This window comes from Pipra filicauda, unplaced genomic scaffold, assembly GCF_003945595.2.
Source record: "Pipra filicauda isolate LSUMZ 115617 unplaced genomic scaffold, ASM394559v2 scaffold143_size2779998_pilon, whole genome shotgun sequence".
In the NCBI taxonomy this organism is placed as follows: domain Eukaryota; kingdom Metazoa; phylum Chordata; class Aves; order Passeriformes; family Pipridae; genus Pipra; species Pipra filicauda.
The window spans coordinates 1,588,853-1,616,390 of NW_024103918.1; the positions used below are offsets into that span (position 1 = coordinate 1,588,853).

At 42.4% G+C, this 27,538-nt stretch overlaps 1 protein-coding gene across 1 annotated transcript in view; it reads left to right on the forward strand.

Moving 5' to 3' along the window:
• The first annotated feature begins 1,171 nt into the window (after positions 1 to 1,171).
• Positions 1,172 to 27,538, forward strand: part of ALK (ALK receptor tyrosine kinase) — a 307,386-nt gene continuing 281,019 nt past the window's right edge. The window contains 2 exon segments of the mRNA XM_027713024.2: positions 1,172 to 1,348; positions 1,350 to 1,953. Coding sequence (XP_027568825.2) covers positions 1,172 to 1,348; positions 1,350 to 1,953 — 781 coding nt within the window.

A 27,538-nucleotide genomic window follows, 5' to 3' on the forward strand; every position in this document is an offset into this window, starting at 1 on the left:
ACACAAGTGTTTTGTTTTTTTTTTTCCTATTAACTCTATTATTTAACTAATCCTTTGGTAATTGTCCTGAAGTTCCTTCCTCAATGTTTCTGTACAGGAAAGATCATGGTTCCCTTTTCTAGCATCATGTCTGCAATTGCACTCTCTGGCATTACAATTATGGAGGCATTACACTGTGGTTCTGCTCCACAATATCTGTATATTAACATTAACTTGATATAAGCAGAAGAATAACCGCGTGACAGAATAATTGCACTCTAATGATTATATAGTTAAAGTACCTGGATTACAAAAATATACATGCATTAAGTATCAAACTAAAGAGATAATAATAAGTCATTAATTCATACAGGCAACTTCAGGAAATATGAATGAGTTATGATTAGCTATCCTAAGGCACAGCACTAATGTAATTATAGTAATTATATTGTATTTATTAAAGGTAAAAAAGGGGAAATTGTTGCACGAACCTTTCTTAAGGCTGTTTTCATTCTGAAATGGAAGAATTTTGATCAGTTTTTCAGAATGACTTATGCTCTAAGATTTTTAGACTTTCCCCTCCCTACTTCTCACCTTTTTCTTTTTTCTTTTTTTTTTCCCTACAGAGGAAAGACGTTCAGGGTTGTTTTGTGGACGTCAGCCTTTAGGCAGGTAAGGAAGGAAGCCAGGAAGGAAAGGAAGGGAAGAAAGGGAAGGATGGTAAGGAAGGGAAGACAGAGGGAAGGAAAGGAAGAAAAGAGAACAGCTCTGTCCATCATTGCCTGCACAGAGAGAAGACGCGAGGGACGCGGGATCCCAGAGCCCCTTACCACACGGGGCTCGGTGCCCGGTGCCCGCCCCCAGCCCCTCTGGGCCATGTGGAGGTGCGGCTCCAGCCCTGCCTTTCCCGGAGCGCCGGGCCTGCCCCTGCGGGCCGCAAAGGGCCGCTCTCCTAGCCCCGTGTCAGGGGCCCGTGCGTGCCCCATCCCCGTCCCCGGGGACCGCTGTTCCCCATCCCCGGGACGGCGCATCCCCCGCCCGCTCCCGGGCCGCCCGGGAGCCGCCGGGCCATTTTTTTCTCAATGAACGCTCCGCCCGCCCCGCCCCCGGACATTTGCATAACGAGGGCTGCCGGGCACGCCATTGGCTGCTGGCGGGCGCGCTCGGGCGTGACGTCAGCGCTCGCTGGGTAATGCCTGCGTTGTGGCGGGTAGTTGGAGCCGGCAAAGCCCGCGCAGCGGCGGCGGCAGCTCCGGGCTCTCCGAGCTCCCCGGGCGAACCTCCCCGGCAGCCCCGAGCTCCCCGGGCGAACCGGCCTCTACTGCGGACCTGCACCGGCATCGCGCTCCGCGGGCGCAGGACGAGGCGCTGCCGACCCTCCGCGGGTCATGGCCGGGCGCAGGCTGCCCGCCCGCCTCCTGGCCGCCGCCTGCCTCGCCCTGAGCTTGGCCCCGGGGGCGGCGGGGCCGCGGGAGAGCCCCGGCCTGTCGCGGCTGCAGAGGAGGAGCCTGGCGGTGGACTTCGTCGTGCCCTCGCTGTTTCGCACCTACGTGCGGGAACTGGTACTGGGCCCGCCGGGGCGCGGCTCGGCGCGGTGCCGCCTGCGCCTGGACTGCGCGCCCCTGCTCCGCGCCGCCCGCGGGGCGCTGCCGCGGGACGCACCGCCCGGGCCCCCCGGCGGGCCCTCCGCGGCGGGCGGGCGGCGGCTGCGGCGCGCCAAGCAGCTGGTGCTGGAGGTGGGCGAGGGCAGCGTGCGGGACGGCTGCGCCGGAGAGCCGCCGCCGGGCTCCGGCGGGGCGCACCTGGAGTTCAACCTCACCGAGCTCTTCGCCTGGTGGCTCCGCGCCGGCGACGGGCGGCTGCGGGTGCGGCTGATGCCCGAGCGCCGCGGCGTCCTCCCGGGCAGCGAGCGCGGGCTGTCGGCGGCCATCCGCGCCGCCCGGCCCCGCATCCTGTTCCACGTCTCGACGGCAGGTGAGCCGTGCGTTGCATGCCGGGCAGCGCCCCCCGCCCAGCCCCCGCCACGTCCCGGCGGTGCGGTGTGTCCTGTCCGCCGGGACACGCGTCCAGCCGGTCCGCACCGTCCCGGTCACTGACAGCCCCGCAGGATGCGGGAAGCGCAGCTCCCCCGAGCAGCCGCGGCTTCCCCAAACGGCTTGTCCTTAAAGGCTGCGCTTTACCCGTGCGAAATGTACCGAGAGGCTTCGGTGGGGCCAGGAGGACTATTTTGAAAGTGCTGAAACGTTGGCATTTTGAAACGCCAAGAATTTGTATGATAGCCGCAAACAAGACCCAAAGGTTAAAGTGTTGTTAGCCGAAGGACATCAAGATCAGGTTCTTTGAAACTTAATCTTAATAAAGGATGCTTCCTCAAAGTGCTTCAAGTATTTTCAAGGTTATGTGCAGGCAGACTAGGGAACAGCATAAACGTGTTTTTTACATTAATGCTACTGGTATCAATATTATTGCCTACTGGTGTTATTGGTATTAACATTATTCCTCTTTCTTAAACAGAAAAGGTGATGGCTGATAGACAAACCTGCAAAGAGGTTTTCCTCTCAATTTTATGTATCTGCAACTGAGTTAATTTCTATCTCTTTTAAAACCACAGAGAATCCTTAGTGAACTGCACTGTATCAGCTACAGTGTGACAAGAAGTTGTACATCAGGGGAGGCTCATGTAGCATTGGTACTTCTGTGAAGAGAGAACCTGGTTTAGGATTTTGGTTCTGGTTGGCAGTGATTGCAGTCAGGGTATAGGGCAGCTCCTTTACCTCAAATCAGGGCTCTGCTTTGGGACAGTGATCAAGAGAAATTTCCATTCTGTGCGTACGTTGTACCTTTAACACAAGCTGTGATCCAGCCTCTCCTACTAAAAGAATATAATACCTAGAGGACTGCAGGGCTAAATAATTTGTCACAGTGAGGTAAGTTAGGTAGTTTTTATGAAGCTGTGTAGAAGTCAATGGTGTGTCCCTGAGTAGCCACCTACTTAATGGGTGATGGAGTATACTTCAGTAAATTCACAAGAGACGAGAAATCAGTGCTGGGCTCTGAAGACAGAGTTGGAGCAACTGATTTTTGATGCTCATCTGAAAAGACGGGATAGCCAGCTGAAGAACTACGAATGGAACCCATCTCGTTCCTTGCTGCCTGAAACAAAAATCAAAGAAGTCTGTCGGAGCAGGCTGGGTGTGAGTCAGTCCTACAGCTGTGGCTCAAGTGAGGTACCCAGGTTTGCTCTTCCTGTGTCGGATCTGGCAGGGATAACACAGAGGTGTTACTCTCTACCACAAGGTGGCTAGGTGAGGCCAACACACCCTACCTTTTAGCAGGTTTTACCTTGCTCCATTGCCATAAAAAAAGAATAATTAAAAATTAAAGACACCAAAACCTACTGTCTCCTTTTTTTTCTGTTTGGGGAATTTATTGTGATTAGCACTTGTTTTGATTTATAGATCTCCTTCTTCGACCTTAGTTTTGAATGCCATCTTGACTCAGGTACTTATAGCAATGAGGGAGCTGGAGGACATGCATTTGTCTTAAAGTATGAAGGTGTGTTTTTAGCCTGAGTGAAGGGTATACATGTGAACTAACAGTTGCTCTGATCTTGTGAATACAATGCAGATGGAGCTTTAACCAAAGCTAGTAAAACTCACAGGCTTTTACTGTGTCTGTTGAGAAGAAATGCATGTTTTTCCAGATCAGTAGGAAGCTATGCCCCTGTAAAATCATGTTGGAGACAAAGCTCTGCTGTTCTTACTGCAATACAGTCATGCAAAATCAATCACAGGGGATGCAGGGAAAGGAGGAGCAGAGGGAAGGAATATGGACCTCATTTATCGATATCAAAGTGATAACTTCTGGCAGCTGTTCATAATCTGTAAAAATCCTGGTCTCTTCCTGGATTCTACACCAAAGTTGCTAACGTGCTTAAATTGTGTCGCTATAAAATTGCAACTCTGCTTTTTCAGCAGTAACACCTTAGTGTAGTCACACACTGTTACGTGGCTTTGCGCTGCTTTTGTAACGTGGGTTTGTTTAACAACATTAGAAATCCATTCTTACTGCTTGGCTAAGGTGCTGCCTGTGTGAACACCATGTGTCACTGCTGGGCTTAAATTTGTGCTGTGTAGCCCTGCTGACAGCAGGATGTGCTGACACAGTGGTAACAGCATGAACAGCATCCACCAGCCCCTAAGTGCAGATTCCAGCAATTATTGACACCATTGCAGCTAATGTGTACAGGGCTTAACTAAAGCCCTTCCTAAGGCAATCTAGCCTTTCCTTCGTTGGTTAAGCTAATTGGAAATGGATTTCAAACAACACAATCCTTCCATCAACAATGTAAAGCTGCTTCACTTATGTTGGCATACTTGGCTTTTTTTTTCCCCCGTTTCCTCTGCTGGAGGTGCCAATGATTGCAGTACTTCCCAGGAAAATGTATAATTACTTTGCTAAATTATTTTTGCCAAATTATCCTCCACATGAGCGGTGAATGAATTATATTTTAGGATAAGAAAAAAATTGCAAGGGGATGAATTCCCATTGACCTTAGGGTTGGCAACAGTGTCCTGTAAATAATGCTTTATTGCCTTTAACTGTTATACTCTCAGATGCTGGCTTAAATATAAATTTAACTGGAGTGAACCTTTTCCCTTTTTAGCAACATGTTTGCACAAAGCATAAAGCACTTTATCTCAGTCTGTTACTGAACAACTAGTAAAGGATCTACTTATGGGCTGCTGTTGTTTTACAGACGAACCATAAAGTTCCCAGGAATTTCTGTAGGGCTTTCCTGCAAATACTCTTGATGCCAGATTTCTCTCACATTCATCTTTGTGGGAACATATCCTCCTGCAAGAAGATGCTTCCATTTAGAGAAACTGTGATCCTCAGCCCATCTACCATTTCTGTGTCAGCTTGGTCTTCTCAAAATTTGGTACGAGAGAGTCTTCCCCCCTTGAAAAGGCTTTTGCAATGAATATTGTCTTCTTATCTTTCCCCCACTGCTTCTCTGGGACAAAAAAAAAAAAAAAATTCATTCATTTCTGTGGAAAAACACACAACAAAAAATGCAGAGGAAGGGAGAGGTGAGCTTGGACAGGTATGCAGTGTTGCAGATCTCTCATAGTTTAGGTGAACCTCAACTACTAGGTTGCTGTTGGATCTGTTCTCATTGTCTTAATTTTGACTGGAAATTCCACCCTACCTCCAAGGAAACCGTTCCCAAAAGAATTTAATCAAAACCAGTACATTGCCATGAGGAATTAAGCAGCTAGTGTGAACATTACTGTCAGGGGATTCCAGGCCAGATTTAGTTCTGGTATTACAGGATTTGCTATATGGTGTTGAACTACAGTGGGTCTCTGTAGCAGGTACTCTGGACAGGTTATTGAGCTTCCTTGGGAGAAAAATCCTACCATTTTTCTGTACAGAGTACTGGCAACTAAAGAAGTGACTGAGCATTAGCACTGACCACCCCTTGCACAAGTAATCCTCTGCTGCCAGGCTAAAATTACACAATCAGATAGGATACATGTCTTGTGCAGAAGTCTTGTGGGGGCCTTGTTGGCAAATCCATCCCGCAGATAATACAGTGTGGGTAGGCTTGGGTTTAGGTTAGTCCAAAGCGAGTGCTCTGCACTCTCGTGGGCTCCACAGTGATCCAGAGCCCTTCCACCCAAATCCTGCGTTGGTGTTTGGATTTTTTTTCATGTTAATGCCACAGGTAACCAGTTAACTCACTTAGGGCACCTGATCCACAGATGTTGCTAAATAGGTTTCTTGGGTTTCTTGTGAGTTTACCTAGGAAGTTTAATAAGCTGAAATGGCCATAAAATAACTTCCCATGAGAACTAATTGCTACTTACATATGCAAAGGTGGGAAGCATATGTTAAGAAGGGGCATACAGGGATGAAAATGAGTCATTCCTCCCTCTAAAGGTCAATGTACTTTCATTCATGAAATAGATTTAACATTCCAATTATATTTTTTAAATAGCAATGCATAACTTTTCATCCTCTGGCTAGGCGAAATATTACTCCTGCACTGTGGCCTTCATCTAAAATTTTATTAACTTGCCACATGTATTCTCCATGAAACTCTGCATTCACTATGTACCAATGCTATTATAATGCTGAGGCAATTAGGCTTTACATCTGTAGGGTACTGCTACTACGCACCTCAACTCATTTGCAGAAGGAACCCTTTGCCTAAAGATTAGAAAGAACTTCAGACTAGATAAAAATGTTTTGAAAGTAGACATTTTGTAAATGAAAATCAGAGCTCCAAGCTGAAATCCAACCGTGGTAAAGTCCACAGAATTATTTCTGCATATTTTAGAGGTACCAGCAGCGTTTAATCAAGGCCCCTTAGTTATATTTTTCTTTTATTATTTTTCGGTTTTGTTTTTCTGCCTTCAAAGGACAGTGTTTGGAGTTGTGCCATACTGAGCAGAAAACTGGTAAAAGACATCAGTTGCTTTGCATTTGCTCTCTGTTTTCTTCTCATCCTCAACTGTATGCCACATCTGAGATCTGATCTTGCTCTTCTGATAAAGCAGAGGCAAAACTTGGTGGATAAGGCTGAGGCGTTGTCATAGGGCTTCTAAAAGGTTTCAGTTGTAGTGCAAGTGGCTTTGCTCTTTTCTGCTGGGGTTTTGTTCTTTTCCTCAGTCAACAGGCCAGCGTTGCCGCTCCAAAGCTTCAGGAGAGCACGAGTTGCCCCTGAGTTTACTCTAGACATGGACTAGTGCAAATCAAGGCTTTCCTTTTCTACCCTTGGATTGTCATGGGTGCCAGTGTGCTGCATGCTGATTACCAGTTGCTAAACTACAGTGAATCATGAGTGTGCTTAGGAGCACCTTTCCTTGTCCTTCCTGCTCTATTAGGTCTGTAGCACCTCTGTCTAGACCTCCAATCACTGGTGCTCTCCAGAAGTGTGGATTTAGTCAGCCCACAGTGCCTATTCTTGAACTCTAAATGCCTCTTGTAGAGGAAGCCAACTGCCTAGTGATGAGCTTGCCTGACTTCATGGGCAGCATGATGCTTGATCCTACTGCTGTCCTACCTGTTCCTGTCCAAGTCACTTCACTATTCCATCAGCACTAAGAAAACTCAGGAAAACTCGTAGCCTATGACTCTCTTGACTCATGGTGTCTTGAACACTGTTTCTGTGCTGATCACAAAAATTTGGCTTGCAAAGCCACCAGACTTTCACAATAAAGCCACCAGACTTTGTTAATTTTTTGCTAGTTATTTGGCAGATAATGTTAGAAATTATGCTCAATCTTTGAGTGGTTCACGGAAAGCGTGCTGTGATCACATGTATTTTGTTTTCCCAGAATTAGGCAGTGTTGCTGATCCTAGATGGGTGTCGGGATTATGCACAATGTGTTTATGATTTCTAGGTCTGTTTTCTGCAAATTTTGTTTGCTTTTAGGCTCATTGTTCTTATGAATGTTCTTATTCATAAGTGTGTTCAGCAAAATAGCCATAAACAAACACCAAAAGGGACACAAGTAACAGTTTATCATGTTTGAATGAACATTTATGGCACCTTTTAAAAATATGTTTTCTCTAAACTTGCTGTGCTTTATTTCCACATCCTTAAAAACAGGGAATAAATACCTACAGCAAAGAAGTGCACTGGGACACTTAAGTGCTTTATTATACAAAAGCAGACACTCTTCAAAAGCAAAGGCAGTGTTGTAGGGTCTGATTGAATTAGATCCTGAAGTAATCTGGTCATTTGGTTCACTGCACATTTCATGTGAACACTACATGATAGGAAATAAAATCTGTGTTTGTGACAATGTTTGTGAATTAGCCAAAAAGAGGAGAAAAGGTGAGGGGAGATTGGCAGTATTTAGCACTTACTCACAAAATTTCCAACTAAATGAGCCTCATCTTAGTAAAGAAGGTATCACCTTTTCAGTACATCAGTGCTAATTCATTTGAAGCGATGGTGTTTTGAGTCCAAGTTGCTTCCCAAATGACAGCAAATTCCACACTGTACCTGGACATTTGCAACTGATTCTCACACCAAAGCATCCACTTGGACTACCCAGAACTAGAGTACTCAAACTAGGCAATCTACTTTTTTGGCACAAGTGATTTGCCTAACATCAAGCAGAGATTCAGGTTGCTTGCTTTCCAAATCTCTTTTTACCCACTGAGACACAGATTCTATTTCCTCAGAAGCCCTTCTGAGCTCAACAGGGCTGCTGAGACTGCAGTGCTGAGCTGACAAAGGTCCGTTATGAAATGTGCCACATTTGTCTTGCTTCTCTAATTCAGAAAGATTTGGTTGGAGAAAAATGTCATGGAAGCATAAATGCAGATTTGATAAGTCTGACCTTTCTTTTCTTGCGAACAATAAATGTCAGAAAGCTTAAAATGACAAGCTGGAATGGCTGGAGGTTATTTATGTGTTTAAATATTTAGGCAAGAAACACATTTTGAGACTAAAGTCCAATTTACATGAGTATTTTGATTTATGACTGAGGCGGCCGAGTAGCGTCATGGTTGTCACTATCCTGCTTAGCATGGCTGCTCAGAAATTCCCTGTAACAGCACAGATAGGACTTAGATATCTCTACTTTAAGAAGCTATAAACTATGTCAGTTGTAGTGAGGCAGAATCACCTTCACTTGCTGGTCAAGTAGGATGTATAACATGGTTGAAGTGTTCTGAATGTATCCGATAGAAAGAGCTGGTGGCTGGCTCCAAACTGACTTCAGACAAGTTTCTAAAAACAAGCATTTCTTTTCCCAAAGGACTTCAGAAGGTTGCTGCAAGACTGGAGTTCTGCTTTGACTTCCAGCTTAATTATCTTGCAGTATTGAGTCTGTCGTCAGTGACTCTGGCACAGAGTGAGCAGGGAGGAGAAGAGAATCACAGGAGGAACGGGGGACTCGGAAGAGGAGTTGTGTATACACAGCTCTGCCATTGACATGTCCTGTGAAACTAAATACTTCCCTTTGTGGCAGATACTTTCCTTTGCAAAGCAAGGGTAGTTTTAACTGCTTTTGAACTCTGTTGGTAGAAGGTGCTTTTTTTATGGATTACTAGTGCTTTTGCTTTCTAAGAACCAGATGCAGTCTGAACTCTGAGATTTCTAAGGGAAAAGCTAAAACAGCCTACCATACTGATTTATTCCCATCTCTGCAGTTAATAATCACAAGACTGCTATTTCCTTCACTTCCAGTGATAGCAAACTTACAGTTTTGTATGATGCTACAAGAGACTCAGTTTCTGGTTTATTTTGAAAAATTATGAGCCCTGCCTTTGACTATTTAAAACGGCACACATCTTGAAGTCAAATTGTCAAATTTAGATTTGTAATTTGAATACTTTGTGCGGCTTTGACCAGGGTTACTTTGTAGTCCCATGAAACGGGAAGGTGGGATGGCTGTGACCCCTTTGCCCATGACCAGCTGCCCATGGTGCTTTTTGGCAGCTGCAGATGGGAACCATCTCCATTTGCAGTGAGGAGCTGCAGGTGCTGGCTGGTGGGTGCTGCCGAGCTAACTGAGCACTGCCTGTCCTGGGAATGGAAAACACGTAGGCAGCGGAGGAAGGTTTATCCTTTATGCTTTCCTGCTTGAAGTATCAGAAATTTGCACAGAATGGGGAATTTGAGATCATTTAAAAACTTCAGTGGCCTGCTTGTTTCTTCCTGGATTACACATGGCAAAGTGGAGATATTAGGCACGAACCTTGTAACTAGATGGTTCTAGAAGTGTGGGGCAGCCCTTTACAACTTGTCCCTAGCAACTCTTCAGTTTGTGAATATCAAGAGTCTTTCAGTGGTAGTCCAGTGTTTACATCAAGGCAGAAGAGCTACTTTTCCTGCTCAAAAAAAGATGCATGCTGAAGCCATTTCAGACAGGGATTTCCCTTGTAGTAATGTATTGCAGAAAGAAAGTGGTGCAGTTTCTTTCTGCAAGCTTCTCCCCATTTCCTTACTGGTTTCATATCTTATAAAACCTTGTGATTATTCAGAAAATCCAGGTACTGGATAGCCAGGAGACAGAGCAGCTATCTAAAAAAAATACACTTTTATTCAAATAAAAGAGAGAGGTCACAGAACAAACCTCAGTGAGATCTCCCAACTCAATGGAAGTCACAGCCTCTTTCATCCCCTTTGCCCGTATCCCTGGTCCCTCCCCATTTCTCCATTGGCTGGGATACTCCGGGGTTACAAGCTTTCTGACACGCCTACTATATATCCCCCATTAATGTGCTTGTTAGGTGGCTCTGAAAGTCACTGACGTTTTTCAAGAGGGAGGCCACAACTCTCTTCAAAATGGGGGACATGGGCACATGATACATTCTCTGTTGCTGGTTGGTCCCCCAGCCTCTGGGCAAACTGCACCTCTCTGTGACTGACAGCTGAACAACCCCTAACATGCAACTTCTTACTGCCAACTGTGGCTACACTACAAACTCTGCAAGAACACCTACTTATTCCCAGTATGATGAAAGAAAACCATGACTCTATCTTCAAGTTGCAGGCTGGGCAGAGAGGGAGCAGAAGGCTCTCTGTAAGGCGAAGAGCAGAGAGCACCTGCTGGTGAGTGCAAGGGGGAAAAAGCAGGGGCGGTGGGGAAGGTGGGAGTGCAGTGTGAGGTGGCCCTGTGGGGATTCTTGTGCTGTGTATTTCTTGATGTCTGCGAGGAAGAGGTAATACTGGTCTGAGCAGACATATTGGAGAGGGTGTTTCTCCATATGTAGTACTCTTTTTAAAAAGTTTTCCTTCCAGCTCAGTTTTAACAGCTTGCATGGTTCCTCTGAATGCAGATGCTGTAGTGCTGGTGAAATGCAGCTAAATATCTGTGACTTCACCTATTAGAAATCTGTGGTGATCTTTCAGAGCTCTGCAAGTTGCAGCAAATCTCTAATCACAACTTGTGCATTGGCATTCGCCTGCTGTTTCTACTGGCCCATTAAGTAATGGGCCATCTCAGATGCATCACAGCGTCTGGGCTTTTTATAGCCTCTTTCATGTTGGATTCTCAAAGTACTTTAAGCCTTATCATCCTGGTGACAATGCTAGGCATTATTATATCTATTTTACAGAGAGATCATAGAAGCCAGGGATGGAAAAAGCATTATTTGATTATGTTAGACTGCAAGTGCTGAATAGAATTTTCTCATATAGAATATACTCCATAGTGATGTCTCTCTCTCTCTGCACTTCAGCCAAAAGGCCAAGAAAGAACAAGAAATTAGAGTTGAGAGGCTTGATAACTTGCTGGAAATGCTGCAGCCGTTATTGGCAAAACTGCCTCCAAGTCTTCTCTGCTCCACACTTTGTTTGTGACACTTGTCTTTAAATAATCCTGGTTTTGTCACATTCCACAGTTTTTGCAATATTGTTTACTTCTTAGTTTTGGGAGCATCTGTGATCTGCCGAGCCTCATCTTCAGACATCACCCTGTGGCCTTTCCCTTTCTAGGGCAGTGTAGGTCAGCATTAGAGAGTGTGATGCAGTGGTTATTTCTGAGGGACATTTCATTATTGATGCTAATTAAACTTGAAACTAATGAGAAAGGATTACTTTTCAAGGCTAGAGAGTAGGCTGGAATAGTTATTATGGGTTAATTATTCTTCTAAAAGACGTGTTTTAAGTAACAATTCATTTTGTTAACTTTTTTCTTACGTTGTACAAGAGCCTTGTTTGAAAAGGATTCAAAATATAATTGCTGCCCTGACCTCATCCAGCTCTCAATCAGTAATCTCCTTCCATCAGCAAAAGGTTAATAAAATCTTTAAGGAGAGGAATTCTGTGCCTTATCTATGTGTAGACAATTTAGAATAGGTCTCCCTGCAAGTATTTCTTATTACCCTTCTGCATGATGTCTTTGGCATACTTTTTAGATTTGAAAAATGTTGCATTCCATAAAGCTTCCAAATTTAATGGTTGCTTTGCAAAACAGATGCATCGCAGAGGCAGAGAGTGAATCTAGTCAGAGCTGGCTGAGAGTTGGCACATAAGTCAGAACCTGTTTCTTTCTTTTGAAAACTAGACCCTGTGGTGAACTTTAAAAGTCTTTCCTCACTTTACAGGACAGCCCATGTCATAATTAGTATTTGCTAAGTAACCAAGGAAGGGAGGAGATGAGACTCATTTCAAATAGGAGCCAAGGTTTCTTTCTGTCTGGAAAGCATTATGGTTTTTGGTGGAGAGGGTTTTGGTGGACACGCTGGTCCACTTTGCTCCTTCCCACCTTATGTTGTCCCTGTCTTCTTCTTGGCTCTTTGTAGAGATGACTAATGGCTTCAAATTATTGCAATATTGTACTATGAAAATGGAAGGGAGAGCTGGGTTGATATTGTGAGTGCAGAAAGCTGAATAAAATCATAGAATTGTGTAGGTTGGAAAAGACCTCTAAGATCATCAGTTCAAAGTGGTGGACTGCCAAGTCCACCACTAAACCATGTCCCTACATGTTCGTTTGAACACTTTAAGGGATGGTGACTCCACCACTTCCCTGGGTAGCCTGTTCCAATGCTTGATAATCCTTTTGGTGAAAAAAATTTTACTAATATCATATCTAAACTTCCTTGGTACAACTTGAGACCATTTCCTCTTGTCCTCTCCTTTTACCTGGGAGAAGAGACTGAACCCCACCTGGCTACAACCACCTGTCGGGTAGAGAGCGATAAAGTCCCCCCTGAGCCTCCTTTGCTCCAGGCCAAACACCCCTGGCTCCCTCAGCTGCTTCTCATAAGACTTCTGCTCCAGATCCTTCCCCAGCTCCGTTGCCCTTCTCTGGACACACTCCAGCACCTCAATGTCTTTCCTGTAGTGAGGGACCCAGAACTGGACACAGCATTCAAGGTGCAACCTCACCAGTGCTTAGTTCAGGGGGATGATCCCTTCCCCAGTTGTGCTGGCCACACTATTGCTGATACAGGCCAGGATGCCATTGGCCTTCTTGGCCACCTGGGCACACTGCTGGCTCATGTTCAGCTGCTGTCAGACAGGTCCTTTTCCTCTGGGCACTTTTCCAGCCACTCTTCCCCAAGACTGTAGTGCTGTGTGGAGTTGTTGTGACCCAAGTATTGTGACCCAGCACTTCACCTTGTTGAACCTCACACAACTGGCCTTAGCCCATCAATCCAGCCTATCCAAATCCCTCTGTTTCTGTGGACAGGAAGGATATCAGTCTTTATTAGCTGTAGGACAGCTTATGTGCTCCATTAGCCATTTGTCTGATACCTTCTGTCAGGGCTCCAGCTTTGCATCTTGTATTAATGTGAGGGCCGCGAAAGCAAACGCCCATTTTTGAAGATGGTGCTGTGAGCAGCAAGGCCTGGAATGAAAGGTGGGAAGTTGCAGCTTAGGAGAGCCCTTGGTACTGGGGCAGTTTACCTAGTGAGAGCACATTACAATCTGTCTTGAAAGGGCAGCATTCACCTGTCCCGAGTTCAAGAACATCCTCCATCTGGGTGCAGGTATCAAGTTCAAAGATAAAACATCCTCTGAGTAATCACTCTTCCCACAGGACTCAGCCTGGCCAGTCTGTGGGATTTGGGGTAATATTTGAAGTGCTGAGTCCCTTTTGCGGTTAAGGTTTTAAATCACACAAAGATTGATCAAAAGCCCAATGTTTCCTTCTCTGCCTTGCCAGCCTACTGTCCTTTATCTCTTGGAACAAAGCAGCATTAACTTTTAAGATCTGATTCAATAACATTTTATGGATAATAATTATGACTGATACTAAGCCTTCAGCAACCAGTCTGTATGGAGATTTAATGTATTGAGGTTTATTACCAGTGTAACCTATCTTTACGTCGGTTGTAAAGCAGGATCAACTGTACTGATAAGAGGAAAGAGAAATATCAATGAACTGTTTGCCTCTGCTTCTCTGCAGGGTGTTCATGTTCCTGCCACTTAATATTGCTAGCACGGTGGGAGTTTGCTGGTGAAGAGTTTTTGTTTACAGAGTCTGTTTGCGCAACTGCAGCGTGAGTGAATGAATGAATGAATGAGTGCATGAATGAGCTAGAGCAATCCTGTGCTGGAGAAGGAATCCATTAGTGGATAGACCCTGGAGACCAATTGATCATACTTTCCCTTTTAATACTAAATGTGTGAATGCAAAGTTTTCAGAGATGCTATTTAGAGATGAGCTTCACAACCCTGTCTGAGACTTATCCCAATAATGGAAGTTATTAAATATATGAAACTTCTCTAAACACCTCATATTAGTGATTTTTTTTTTCCCAGAAGTTTTCCAGTTTCCCTGATCTCATCAGGATATAATTGTATGTACACATGTCATAACTGTCTATGGAGATGGTCCCTAAACCAAACTGAAGACCAGGCTGAGCAAAAGAAAGCTCTGGTTTCTAGGTCCTTAAGTGCTGTGCACAGTGGTCTAATATAAATTACAATATGAGAAAGGAAACTTGTCTTCATTTCCATAGAGGGTTTTCAAGGAAAATTCTCCTTGTGTATTGGTGCTGAAAAAGTCACCTGAAGAACCCAGGACTGGGTCCTTGCTCAGCTGAACTTTGTGATGTTCATGCATCATTAACTGTAACTGTATTATATAGTTGCCTTTTTTGCCTTGCTTCTCCTCATAACTTTCTGTATAAGGAAATCCACATCCCTGGTAAGTTCAAATAAGATGCTGTCTGCTTGTGTCCTTTTTGCCTTTTTGATGGGAAAGCAGAAGGGAATTCTAAAGTGCTCTGGGAGCTACATGGAGGCCTTGCTTTGACATCTCTAAATATGTGAGTAATGGGGTGCTTAGAACTGATTTTACTTGTGACGGATGATCAACAATAAGGAATCACAAATTGTGGGCAGCAGAGCTTGGAAAGGAGAGCTGCTCCACAAGATTAATGGGAAGGGAGACCTTTAGTGTAATGAAAGACACAGTTCCAGCTTGAAAACAGACAATGACACACTAGATCGAGTCTTGAGGATTTGAACAGTCAGGTTCCCTCTCCAGGCAGCAGTGCTGTGCATTTGTAGAGCCCCTCCCTAGGTAGGGAACACTGAACAGCTGCAAGACAAATGCACTGTAATTCTCACTTCACCTGCAAGTGAGTACACCAGGACACCGAGGTACTGGCTTGCCAAAGGGCTACGTAAGCTGGGGACGGGGGTGTTGAAGGAAAACTAGAAATTTCTATTTGTTCTAAGAAGCGCAAGCCAATAAGAGAAACAGGATGAGACTGCAGTAGAATGTAGCTGGGTCTGATCACTGCAGGGTTTATTTTATAATCAAACATTTTCCTGTGGAGAAATTACCTCAGACAAATCATGCAAGTGAAATATAATTGGGAAAAAAAACCCCACCAAAAAACCCCAAACCAAAACCTTGTGTCCACTTTTAATTAGATAGTAATTATCTTATTATCAGGAGAAATATGAAGTTTAAAAGAGAATAAATATCTCTACTGAAATAATAAAAAAACCTCAATAGGTGAAAGTGTAGCTTATCCTTCCCTTCTACTGTAAGTTACAAGCTGGTATTAATCTGAATGTCATAACTACAAGACTATGAGCAGGAAGCAGAATTAGCAAAATGTTAGTGGGGCCAGCTACAGGATCATTGTTATGATTGCAACTGTTATTCTCTGTCTCTGACAAGGATAATAGTGTGTGGAAATGAAGCCAGCAAACATGTAAAATTCATCTAAATATAGAGGACCAAACAGCAAATAATAACTGGACCAGTAATCAGATGCAGAAGGCCTTATCTGTAAGTACACTGGCTTGAAAGATGGCAGTGCTGGTAGATAAACATTAAGAGGACTATGAAGCTGAGGATAAATAGAGCAATATCCTCTAAACAGTAAAGAGCTGGAGCATAAGACCCTGGAAAGACATTCAGGACTTATTGCTTGAGAAAGATCCCTAAAGCTGTCAAGCAGATGTGCAGCTGGTAAGTAGATGACTCGCTGAGACGTTGACTGAAATGGTAGAAGAAATAAATCAGAGGGGATTGCATTAGTGTAACTGAAGGCAGTACATTACTTTGGTTTGAAGTATAGTGTCCTGTGGAGAAAGCAATGACTGTCATCCCATAAGAATGATCAAACTGAGTGGAGACAAGTCCCAGATCTAGGCTGTAGCAAAGGCAGGGGTTTCTCCTCTGAGCAGTCATAATTTTCAGGTTTTCACGAAAGCCTTGGACTAGAGTCTGATGGGAGGCCTAAGGGGCTAATCCTAAGCCTACTGAAGCCAATGGCATCTTCCCATTGTACATCTGCTCCACTCTCCCGCTCTCAGGTACAGCCAGGCTGGGCAAAAACTACCTTTCCTGCTCTTTGCTATCAGGCTATGTGCTGTGAGTGCACAGGGAGACACAACACACCTCATTTTTTTGTGTCGGAAGATAAGAAATAGAACTTCTTTTCATTTTTTTTTTTTTTTTTTTTTTTTTTTTTGCCAGACCTTAGTCTAGATGGTAAGCAAAAGAAGACATTGGTGCTAAGTTTAGTGACCGAACCAGTATTGTCTGTGCTGTCCATACCCAGGCCAAATGAGCACAAGATGTTATGAGCCCTTGTTCTTGAATTCTTACTGTTTTGTGGAAGGGGCTTTTGGTCCTGGCTGTTGCACTGTAGCATGTGTGTTAGCCATTAAACACCTCCTGCTGTAGTGAACTCCTAGGCCTTTGGCATCCATACTATGTCTGGGTTTTGGGTTAAATGAGAACAAGGGAAACATCAGCCCAATAATGGGAATGAAGGAGCAAGAGCATCCTAGTGCAAGCAAAGGGGAAAACAAGAGCTCTCCAGAGTCCAGTAACAGGAGGAAAGAGCTTGTTAGAAAAGAAAAAGCCGACTAACTTGAGATGTTCATCTGAATGGAGAACACAACTTTTCATCGAGAAGGAACAGAAAATGCCTTGTTCCTACCTCTAAAATCAGTTCCAAAGTAGCTGTGATAGTCAAACCCATCTGCAAAGATAAAACCCATCGGCAAAGATAAAACCCGTCTGCAAAGATCTGAAGTATGATCTTGTCTCTTAACATGGTTTTTATCATAACTCTCATCCCTTTCCCCAGAAGCATTTGGGGATGGCAAAAGGGGGTTCAGATTAAAATGCTCAAGGGAAGGAAAAATAATAGGAATGTCAGACTAGATTTTATTAAAGTCACATCAAGAGAATTATCAGAAGGAAGAGCAGGTAAAATACCTAAATGAAAACTCTTATCCAAACTAGTTTACAACTAATGCGGAAGTGCCTTTTAATCTCCTGTGTTAGTTCAAGCTAGAATAATTCAGAATTTTTTTTCCTAGTCTCTAAACTGGTGCATTGATTGTTCCTGTGGGTAACATCCTGTGACACATCTGTTTTATTCATAGTTTTGATTTCATGGCAAGACCAAGGCTTATTTCTCATGGTGCACTGTGAGCCATCTTTATATAAACTTAGAGTCTGCCTTAGGATTTTTGTGCTCAAGATAAAGAAGATATAAGAAGATAAAGTGAAAAAGGGAAATTTTTGAGCTGCTCCAGGCATGTCCCTAGCCTTGCAATGAAAGCCTGGTTTTCAAGGTAGCTTCGAGAACATATTTCTCTGTCTAAAGCCTTATCACTGACCTTCCAACCCTGGTCACTTCTTCACTAAAGCCCATCTCCAGAACCTCACAGGCACTTCCAATTGTCCTGAAATGATCATTGTGTCTGTTGAGAACAGAGCCCTGCAAGGTCCAGAAGCAGTTCTGTCTGGGTAAAACACAGGTATCTGTAGCATCTATTGTTGGTACAGATTGCTGGGGTCACACACAGTGGGTTTCAGATGTTCCTTTCAACTGTGTGCCCAAGGACACGGAGGGTGCTTGAGTTCTGGAGCTACGGTTTCTTGAAGGCTCAGTTTTGAAGTTAAAAGCCTTCTGGATTCGAGCTAAAGCTGGAGCTGGTGTAGCACAGGGGCAAGTTCAGCTCTAGTGACCTGAATCTCACCTGCCTTAAATGCAGAGACCAGCTGAGTTTTATTTTCCAGGAAAATCCATTGTTTGTTGTCCTTAGAAGCTTCTCTGTTAAAGCCTTTTTTTTTTTCTATCTGAGCAATCTAGGTTCTGTGTTCTGTGTTGCAATTCTGTATTACAGCAAGCAGGAATCCTTTCCCAAAACAGCCTATTTCTCCAAAGAGGCTGATTGTGTTGGAAGTTGTACCTTGCTTTGACTGACGTCATGACTTGATCCTACACAGATCTTCCTTGATGTGACTTCCTCCGCAGGGTCCTTCCCAAGTCCTATTTTTCATATTGCATTCTGAACCAGTAACTCTTCTCTCAAAGGCACTCCACAAAAGCAGTGTGCTGCAGCTCCTCCAAGTAGCACTAAATCTGTGACAAACCTAAGGGACGTTCCACAGCAAGGTGATAAACTACTGACTTGTCAACTATTTTGCTGGTGAAATGGGAAATGAGGCAGGCAGCTTTACCCTTTAAAGTTGAGAGAGATAAGGGCAGTTTCAGTGTTTCATAGTCAGCCATCAGTGTTTCACAATCATCCATAAAATAAAGAGTTACTTGTTTTTTAAACTGATGTCTCAGTAGTGAGGGACTTCATTTTTCACTAGTATTCATGCTTATTCAAAGCAGAAGATATTTACTAGTGAATTAAACAACTGAGATTTCACCTGTTAATCATATTCCTTGAAATACGGTTTTTAAAATGTTCATATTTGTAGCTATTCATATTTGTAGGTGAGGAGATCAACACAAGTAAAACGACACCCAAGAAAACGACAAATTGCTGGAGTTGAGAGGTGCAGAAGGTGAAGTTTTGTAGCAGTTCCATAGTCTTTCATGATCCTGGTTTTTCAATAGAATAATAACATCAATAAAGCTTGCAATGTTGCTGAAGAAAGTAGGGAATAGAAGTAAATTTGGCTTTCTCCTGAGGCGTTGTGCTAAATAGGTTGTGCTGTAATCTGAGTCATTGGGAAACATCTCTGATACAGCAGGGAACATGAGAGACTCTGACCTACTGTTGTTTGATCTTGGAACACTTCATGGAGTTCAGTTTGTTATTTTTTTCTCTCTTTTTGGTGTCTCATATGATTTACCTGTTAGTGCTGATGAATGCATGCTGCTGCCCCAGTGAAGGCCAGCAGTGCACCTGCCAGGCCGGTGCTTGGCGGTGGGTGACGATGGGTGGCATTGCCAGCGGTGCCACCGCTCTGGAAAATGAGCTTCCCTGGGTCACTACAGCCCTTGTGCCCCCACTGGAACTGTGTGTCTGCAATAACATGTCAGCTGAGTGATACCTGAAGGTCATGGCTTTCCTCTCCACCTGGATGAGATATGTGAAGTGCAAACACCTGTACCACTGCAGTTTGATTAGGAGCTGCAGAGCACTTCCTTGATGCGCCAAAAACTTAAAGAAGTTTTGTCTTCACAATTCCTAAACGGGTCCAGAAGCCCTTTCCACCCTTAACCAATCTGTGATTCTGTGACTGTAAACATCATCAAATAGGATTAGGCCTGGCTTTTTTAGGGCAGCTTGAGCTGTGCTGTGTTACCCTGTGCTACATGCTCTTAACTGTATTATTCTGTCTTTTTGTGAATGCCAGCAATCTAAGTATATTTGCTTGGAATATTGTGCTCAGATTTATGGTTTTCTGCATACGTGATTGCTCACCATGCACACCAGCAGAATAAAGCAGTGCCTCTCATTAGGGAACTGACAGATTTTTTGACAAGATTGTCGAATCCCAAGTCATGCATGAGTTCCCTAACTGCTTTAGGGCACGGCTTGGGTGTCTGGTTGTTACACAGGACTCGTATTTGGCTCACTCAACAGACAGCAGGTCATCCCATTGACACCTGCCCGCTCTGTTAACAGACCAGTGAGCCTACTGCTGTCTAATATTTGTATGATAATGCAACGCAGTTGAGAATTGATTTATAAAATGCAGGTCACTCAGTAGATGCAGCAGCCAGTGAGGGAGCACAAGGTGACAATGAAACAATTCAGATTAGCAAGTGGGGGCTTTGCAGCTGCTTGTGCTCTAATTGCATCTCTCCAGATGTTCCTGGGATGGGCGGGAGAAGCCAAGCAGTCTCAAGGCATAACCATATTTCACTGTTCAGCTTTCCAAACACTCTTCTGTGGTCTGTAGAGAAGAGAGGATTTAAGGACCCCAAGCCTTTTCATCTTCTGTGCTGTCAAATAAACTCTGTCATTCTGAAGTAATATTTCCTGGGCATTTTTTTTTCCCCCATAGATTTCTTTTCACATTAAGATCAGCAAAAGCTCTTTCTGGGAAGCCTGATTAAAAATGCAGTTCCTCCCAGGAAAGAAAAGAAAATAACATTTTCAGCATCAAAAGAGATCACAAAAATATCATGAAAAAATAAAAGGAATTTTGAAGATTATATGTTGCAGGAAAGTAGGTAAAAGTGACCTAGGGCATTCTGTTGTTTGTAGAATAGTTTATGTTTTTTTGAATAGACATCTGCTAAGAGTATAGGTGATGAAGACTCTCAGAGACAAGAAATGTGCTGTATTTTGATTAGCTTCAAGAAAGTTATGAAGATAGCTAATTTCTTTGTGAAATTTACTCTTTTCTATGTATTAAAAACAAACAAACAAAAACCACAAGAAAAACCAAACAAAGTCCTACCAACAAAAGGCCTATGAAACTGCTGTTTCTTCTCAACTACATGCTGTTAGCATTGCTAGGAACGCAAACACAAATGGTTTCCAGCTCTGTTTGCAGACCTTTGCCTTAGGATCAGACTGGGGTGTTGGCAAGTGAGGCTGTGTAAGTACAAAAGGTGCTTTCCTATTTTGATCTTTTGAGCTGAGTTGTGTTCTCTGTGGTTGTGTAATTAACCATGTAACTGCCTGCATTCTACTTGGGCCTAAACTTTATTAAGAAAAGAGAGAAAATCTCAGGAAAAGAAGTAACTTGTGCTTTGGTCTTTTTGACGTTGTACAAAGGGTGTAGAAGAGAGGATTCCAGTGGCTTCAGATGTTACCTTCTATGTTACATATGACCAAAATACTTTCAAACAGTGTCCTTTTTATATATATGTTTCCAATCCAGAACAAGTAAAATGGAGAGACACTATTTACAAGAGCATGTATAGAACAAGGAGGAATGGCTTAAGACTGAGAGAGAGTAAGTCTGGATTAGATATTAGGATGAAATTCCAGTGTCGAGGCACTTGAACAGGTTACCTAGAGAAGTTAAGGGTGCCCCATCCCTGGAAGTGTTCACAGACTGATTGGATAGAGTTCTAAGCAACCTGGTCTAGTGAAAGGTGTCCCTGCCTGTGCCAGGGGTTTTGGAACTAGATGATCTTCCAACCCAAACTATTCTATTATTTGATGATCTTTAAAGAGATCGATACCATTTTGTTTTGACAGCTTGAATTCTTTGCAACACTGTTGCATTGAACACTTCTCCAACTCTAGTGTAACCTTCATCTGTAACCAACCCCTCTTCTGTTTCCTCCTCAAACATCCTTTCAGATACACATACATTTCAGAGGAAGAGAGTAGGTTTAATGTTATTAGCAAAAAATAATGAGGCTTGCCCACGGCCCGTGTTTTATCAATAACTTTTATGAAGTGTATTTTGCATCTTGAGATGAGTCTCACATTTCAGCTTGGAGCAATGCATTGCATACTTGGAAGGCAATGGAGACGGTCTTTCCAGTGTCTTTCATCAATCATTTAAGATGAGTTGTGTAAAATCCAACTGACCCTTCTATAATAACTAGGGGCAAATAGCTTTGAATTGTCATTTTGATAAATTTTGGAGTATTGGCAGTGTTATGGGCTAAGGAGCCAGGCATCCAAGCCTTTCATCTGTCAGTGTCATTATGAAATATCTTAAAAGAACACGGGGAATGTGTCCTAGTGATTCAATAAATCTTATCTCCATGAATGAGTGGATTTTGTGTGGTTTTATAATCTACTGAACTCTAATAGCCTATATCCTTTGCTTCAAAAATAGCTGTTAGAACAAGGTGTTTGATGAGTCTGTGTACTGTTTTTCTGCAACCCCTTAGATTTGTTTATGTCAATGAATGACTTTCAGTGGTGAATGCCATAGCAATTATTGACCTATGTGGTACATGCATGGTTTTAACAATTTATTGTGCGATAAAAACTAACCCTTTACTCTTCCCCATGTTTCTCTGTAAATACCAAAGGCAGGTACAACACTTTTCAAAGCAACGTTGCAAGAAAAAATTCAAAACTAGGTGAAATGATTTTTTGACACGTGCCACCAAATGAAATGTTGGTTTTAGTATCCTATCTAATGTCTGTGACATGGTTGGGGCCTGTAATGATAATTTAGTGCAATCTGAGGACCTCTTGTGTTTTATTGTATTCAACATTGACTATGTGTCAGTTTTAGCACAGATTAAAAGTTGAGTTCATAGCTTCACAACCACAGTTTAAATGAAACACAAATAATGATATTTGAAATTAAAATAAGCTTCCATGATAAGAAGGGACAAAAGTCCTGGTTTTTTCAGCTGTTACCATTTCTTTTCATTTTTGAGGAGAAAGGATGAGAGGAGAGGAAGAGTGGAGAGAGGAGGAGAGAAGGTAGTGATGATACCTTGCTGTTAGTGAATATGAGGCTGTCACAAGCTGATTTCCCAAACATGGGGTATTTCTCGGAAAATAGCATGGATAGTGATGCAAATGCCAAAGAACAAGTCCACACGTAGGAATTCCACATGAAAAGACCCTGGCTTCTAGCGAAAGGATTTGCAGGGTATCCCATTAGGAAATAGACAATTATTTGAGTTATCTTAGGTGTACCTGACACTTCTAGAATATTAACCATTCTCCACAGTTTCATGTTGAGTCATCATGACCACTCTTCATACTGAGGGCAGGAGAGCAACGTCCTTATGAGATATTTTGCCCCAGAGAAGTTGCAGGCGTCAGGCAAGACACAGTGAACAAGGCAGACATCCACATAAAGAAATTGTGAGCAGATGTGGTAGTGCAGGAGTGAAGTGCTGGGCTGCCAGGTGGGAATGAGAGTGTCTTCTTTTCATTTTTTGTTTTTTATTGTTTGGTGGAGATAGCAGAGCCAGGGATTATTAGAAAGCTTCATATTTACTGTGTTTGTATTTTATGGCTGTGGTATGTGTCCTTGTGCTGTGGATGGCAGAGTTTTCCAGGTGCTGCCTTGCATTCAGGAAAGATCCTGATTTTCCTGAGCATCTCTACATAGCACTGCTGAAACTGAGTTATTATTTTCTACCAAGATAAGGTTCCCCATGCTCTGAAAGCCTGGACAAACATAGCATTTTGTCAATATGTATCTGAACAAAGCATCTGGGACAAAAATTAGAATCCAGGAAGGAAAAAAAAAGAGTGCAGGAGTGTCATTTGAGAGCAGATTCAAGCTGAGTTTTAATGTATAATTATTTATTTTATTTTATTTTATTGATGTAAACAAAACTGTGATTATTTTTTCACTAATTGAACTTGTTTTTAACTGCCAGCTTAGATTTCTGTGACTCTGCATTTTCGAAAAATTAGGCAGCGTAGTTTGATAGTGAATGAGAAGTTCATAGAGTAACTTAGAAGAAAAGAGCAAATTGACCTGGTGTTTTGAACACACTGGCAAAAATGGCTCAACATGAGAGAAATATGAAGAGGCACCAGCAGTATTCTGACAGCGCTGATGAATGGCAGGTGGTCACAAGCCTGACTGCTTCTCTTTGGTTGCTGCTTGTGATTCTCAGGCAGGTGGGTGAGAATGTTAAAGGCCTGACACATGGAGTGACAGATACCCTTAGTGCTTGTGTGCGCAGTGCAATGGCTTAAAATAGAGCCAGCTGCATGCATAATTAAGGAGAAATAATTGCAAGGCACTTATGTAAATTATCTTGTGCTTCTTCTCCCCCCCTCTCCCTCCTATCCTCACTCAGTGTTTCCACCACGAAGGTCCCGTGGTCAAAGATTCACCCAATCAGTGAGAAAAACCTAAAATATTATGTTTGGAGCAAGAAAAAAAATAGTTGTTTTCTGTAAGAGAATAAGAACACCATATGAGAGAAGTTATGTGGCTCGTATATAGAGTCACTGTTGGCAATCTGGCAGCTCGTTATACAAACAAAATTAATTTTAGAAACCTGCGTGTGAATTTAGTGGTTCTGTCATTCTTTCTGTCTTGTAACTCAGATAAATATCTTATATTTCTGCTAGCTGAAATTCTGCCTACATAAGCTTTTTCATTCAGCCTGTTAGAATCATTCTGGCAATATATGACTGTGAATTTAACCTCGTTTTTGTTTGTACTAATTGCAAGTTATATTGTATTTTTGCTTTCTTTGGGAGAAACACAAAAACTCTATTCCATATGTAATGGTTTTATATATCTCCCGGATGACTGTTCTGGATGAATCTGGAGCATTGTTTCCAATAAAACATTCTTTCAGTCTCCTTTGCTCATATCCCCCTTTCTTTATCAACTGAATAAAACTCTGTATATAGCTCTAACAAATGACTGTATTTCCAGGTCACTGTTGACTGCGTGCATCAGATTCAAAAACAGTAGTCCGGAAACTGGGGGATATATTTCATTTCCTAGGAAGTTTATCAAATGTTCGTATTGGCCATTCAGTCTTCTCAGTGTATGATCGATCACATAGCACAGAATTTGATTTTCAAAAGCTCTGATGCACTCCAAGTTCCTAAATCCTGGACTTGATCTGCAGAGCTGTAACACAAATGGTAGTATGACCAGCTCCCGTCTCTGAGACCTCATTCTTGCTTTTATAGGACTATTTTTAGGAGCAACAAGAAATTGAATCACCCTTAGCTCACACAGTCATTGAACTGTGCTGAGAGAGTGCAAGCTGTGGTGGTGATGGTCTTGGGGAGTGAACAATTGCCCGTTACACTTTTCACTCAACCTGTGTTAATATTGAATGTGCCACTTGGCCGCTGTCAGAAATCGATTGGTTGTTAAGTATCCCTAATCTAGTCTGGACTTAAGCTGGTACCACGCAGTTTGTTTCCTGACCGTAAGTATTTTTCTGGAACACAAAAATTGTGCACACTGTGCTGCTGTCCAGCAAAAGAGAAACATGGCGACTGCACCATCTTCCTGCAGAAATTCATCCCCTAGGATGTAGTGCAAGAGGTCAAGAAACAGGGAAGGCAGCAAAGCAGAAAAAATAGCATAAAGCAGGAGATGCACATCTGCTCATCCTGTGCTACATTTTTAGAATCAAAGCCCTGGAAAAAGTAAAACATCAAGTAATATATGAGGCACGACCATTGATTTCTATTTCATAGTCTCTACCTTTTTCATACTTTGGGACAGCTGAATTAAAAATATTTATGGTTGGCTGTACAGCCAATGCTGGAATAAGCCTTTCCCTGCTCCTTTGTGTTGCAGTGTCCTAAAATGCAGAGCTTGTGGAACTTCGTAGTGTATTTCAGAAAGATATAAGATGTGGTGCAATCATGTGAAATTCCGAGGTGGGAAGAGTTCCTCTCATGCAGCAATTATCAAGTAAATCTATTCAGTGGTTCAACCTCACTTTAAAGTTTTTCTCTCTCCTTGGAGCTGTTGTTGGTCTTTACATGCAGCTGTTTTTGAATAGTGGGTCCATTTTCCCTTGAAAGCTGGCAGTATATTGAAATAATTGAGGCACTGTATAAATGTCCAGTGCCATATCCATATTGTGGCTATGCAGTAGTTAGTCCTGAATTAATGCAGAGCATGGAACCACTAATATCACATTTCAGTACATGATACGGTGTAAAATATGTCACGTACTAAAAGACATGGTGTAAAAGCTACTGAAAAGATCAATTTAAATGCAGTGTTTTGAAGAGGCATCTTATAGCACTCTAATATTATTGGAGCTCAGATCACAGTGCCTATAGGAAACGTTGCCCAAAACTTTCCATTTATAATGTTCTTTGATTGCTTATAATTTTCAGCCTTAAAAGCTTAAGAAAAGAGAATTCTCCATGCTGATCATCTGCCAAAGACTCTTTTCGAGTAGTGTTTCAGCTAGGACATCTTATCCTCTCTCTCCCTCAAAAAAAAAAAAAGCACATTAAGGTATTTTATTATGGGAAAACTTGAATTCTAAAGAAATTGATAACCAACTCCCTGTACTCTTTCTAAGTTGGGAAAGATGGATCTTCTGTTGCAATGGAAGGACTGATGAGCAATGTCAGCAATAGCAAAATCTCACTACTTACAAGATATAAATAAAACACTAGGAAAAGTTTTGCCTAGCTGTCCTTTGGACTTCCAAGAGGTTGGCAGCAATTTTAAATCAATGTATTGATTAAAAGATACTGCATTTTCAAGAAGTAAAATCTGAAAATCTCATATAAACTATATGTCAATTTTCCCCATTTCATGGCAATTGTTAAATCTTCAAATGTAGTTGATCTGTATCTATTTTAGGAAAATATAATTGAGATAGAGCCAAAGAATTTGACAGCATCAATTTAATCAATCCCTAACGTTTACCTTGTTTTGTGTGACTGTGTGTTTTAAATGAATGAAGTGAAAGTGCAAAAACATCTCTTTTCAGGACATCTGCAGATAATAATGAGATTAAAATCAATCTGGTTTAGAAAAAGAAGTGGGGCTTTCATCTTACAGAATTTTCTGAGAATTGCAGCCTTGAACTGGAGTGACAGAAACAGTTTCTTCAGCATAGGTTTTTGGTGTGAATACCTACATTCCAGTGTGTCCTTCATGTAACTCTTACACCAAGCAATGCTTTTTCCCCTGCATTTTTATTGAGTTAGATCTGACACTGCATTGCCAGAGTACAAGAATATGGACAGCTTCTGTTGTGCTAAGAGCAGAGATCTAAAAGGTCACTGCAGCCATGAATGTTGCTTCTTCCTATTTCACATAATATTAATCTATTTTGGGAAGTCAAAGCTTCATGAATTGCTTTTCAGGATCTTTTAGGTTTTAGTTCTTAGTTCACCATTTGAAGTATGAATTCTACTGTAGTCTCCATTTTATATAGATAATCTATTAAGCAGCTCTAATAAGTGAAACATCTGAAAGTTTATGTCCTCACAGTCCAATTGCCTGTTCATGTACTGAATTTGTCTTTAAGAAAATTGTTGCCCCAAGCTAGATACTAGTAAATTAACCCAGTTTCTAATCTTCCTACGTGCTTTTAAATAATATATTAGTCCAGAAATTATTGGGGCCTAAGTATTAGGCGTTAATATATAAATTCACTGTATAATTCATTCATCAGATGAATAATTTCTGAAGTATCAGCAGAAGTGAAGAAGGTCTTAAGGGATGTGTGTTTATATGCATATGGACATTATTATGTATAAAATTATCATTCTAATATCCTATTGTGACTTAATACAAACACTGCATAGAATGCAACTGAACATTCGTCTCTGCTCTCTGCTGCCTTTTTTTTTTTCTCTATTGAGGCACATACACATGGCCCAAAATAGGTTGAATTATCTAGAGATTCGGATAATCAGCCATTTAAGATAAACTTTTACAGATCTTCTTGAAGTCAAGGCTAAGTCTGTCTCCCAGTAGGAGACAGTTCCTTTTGGTTGTCCTTGTTTTAT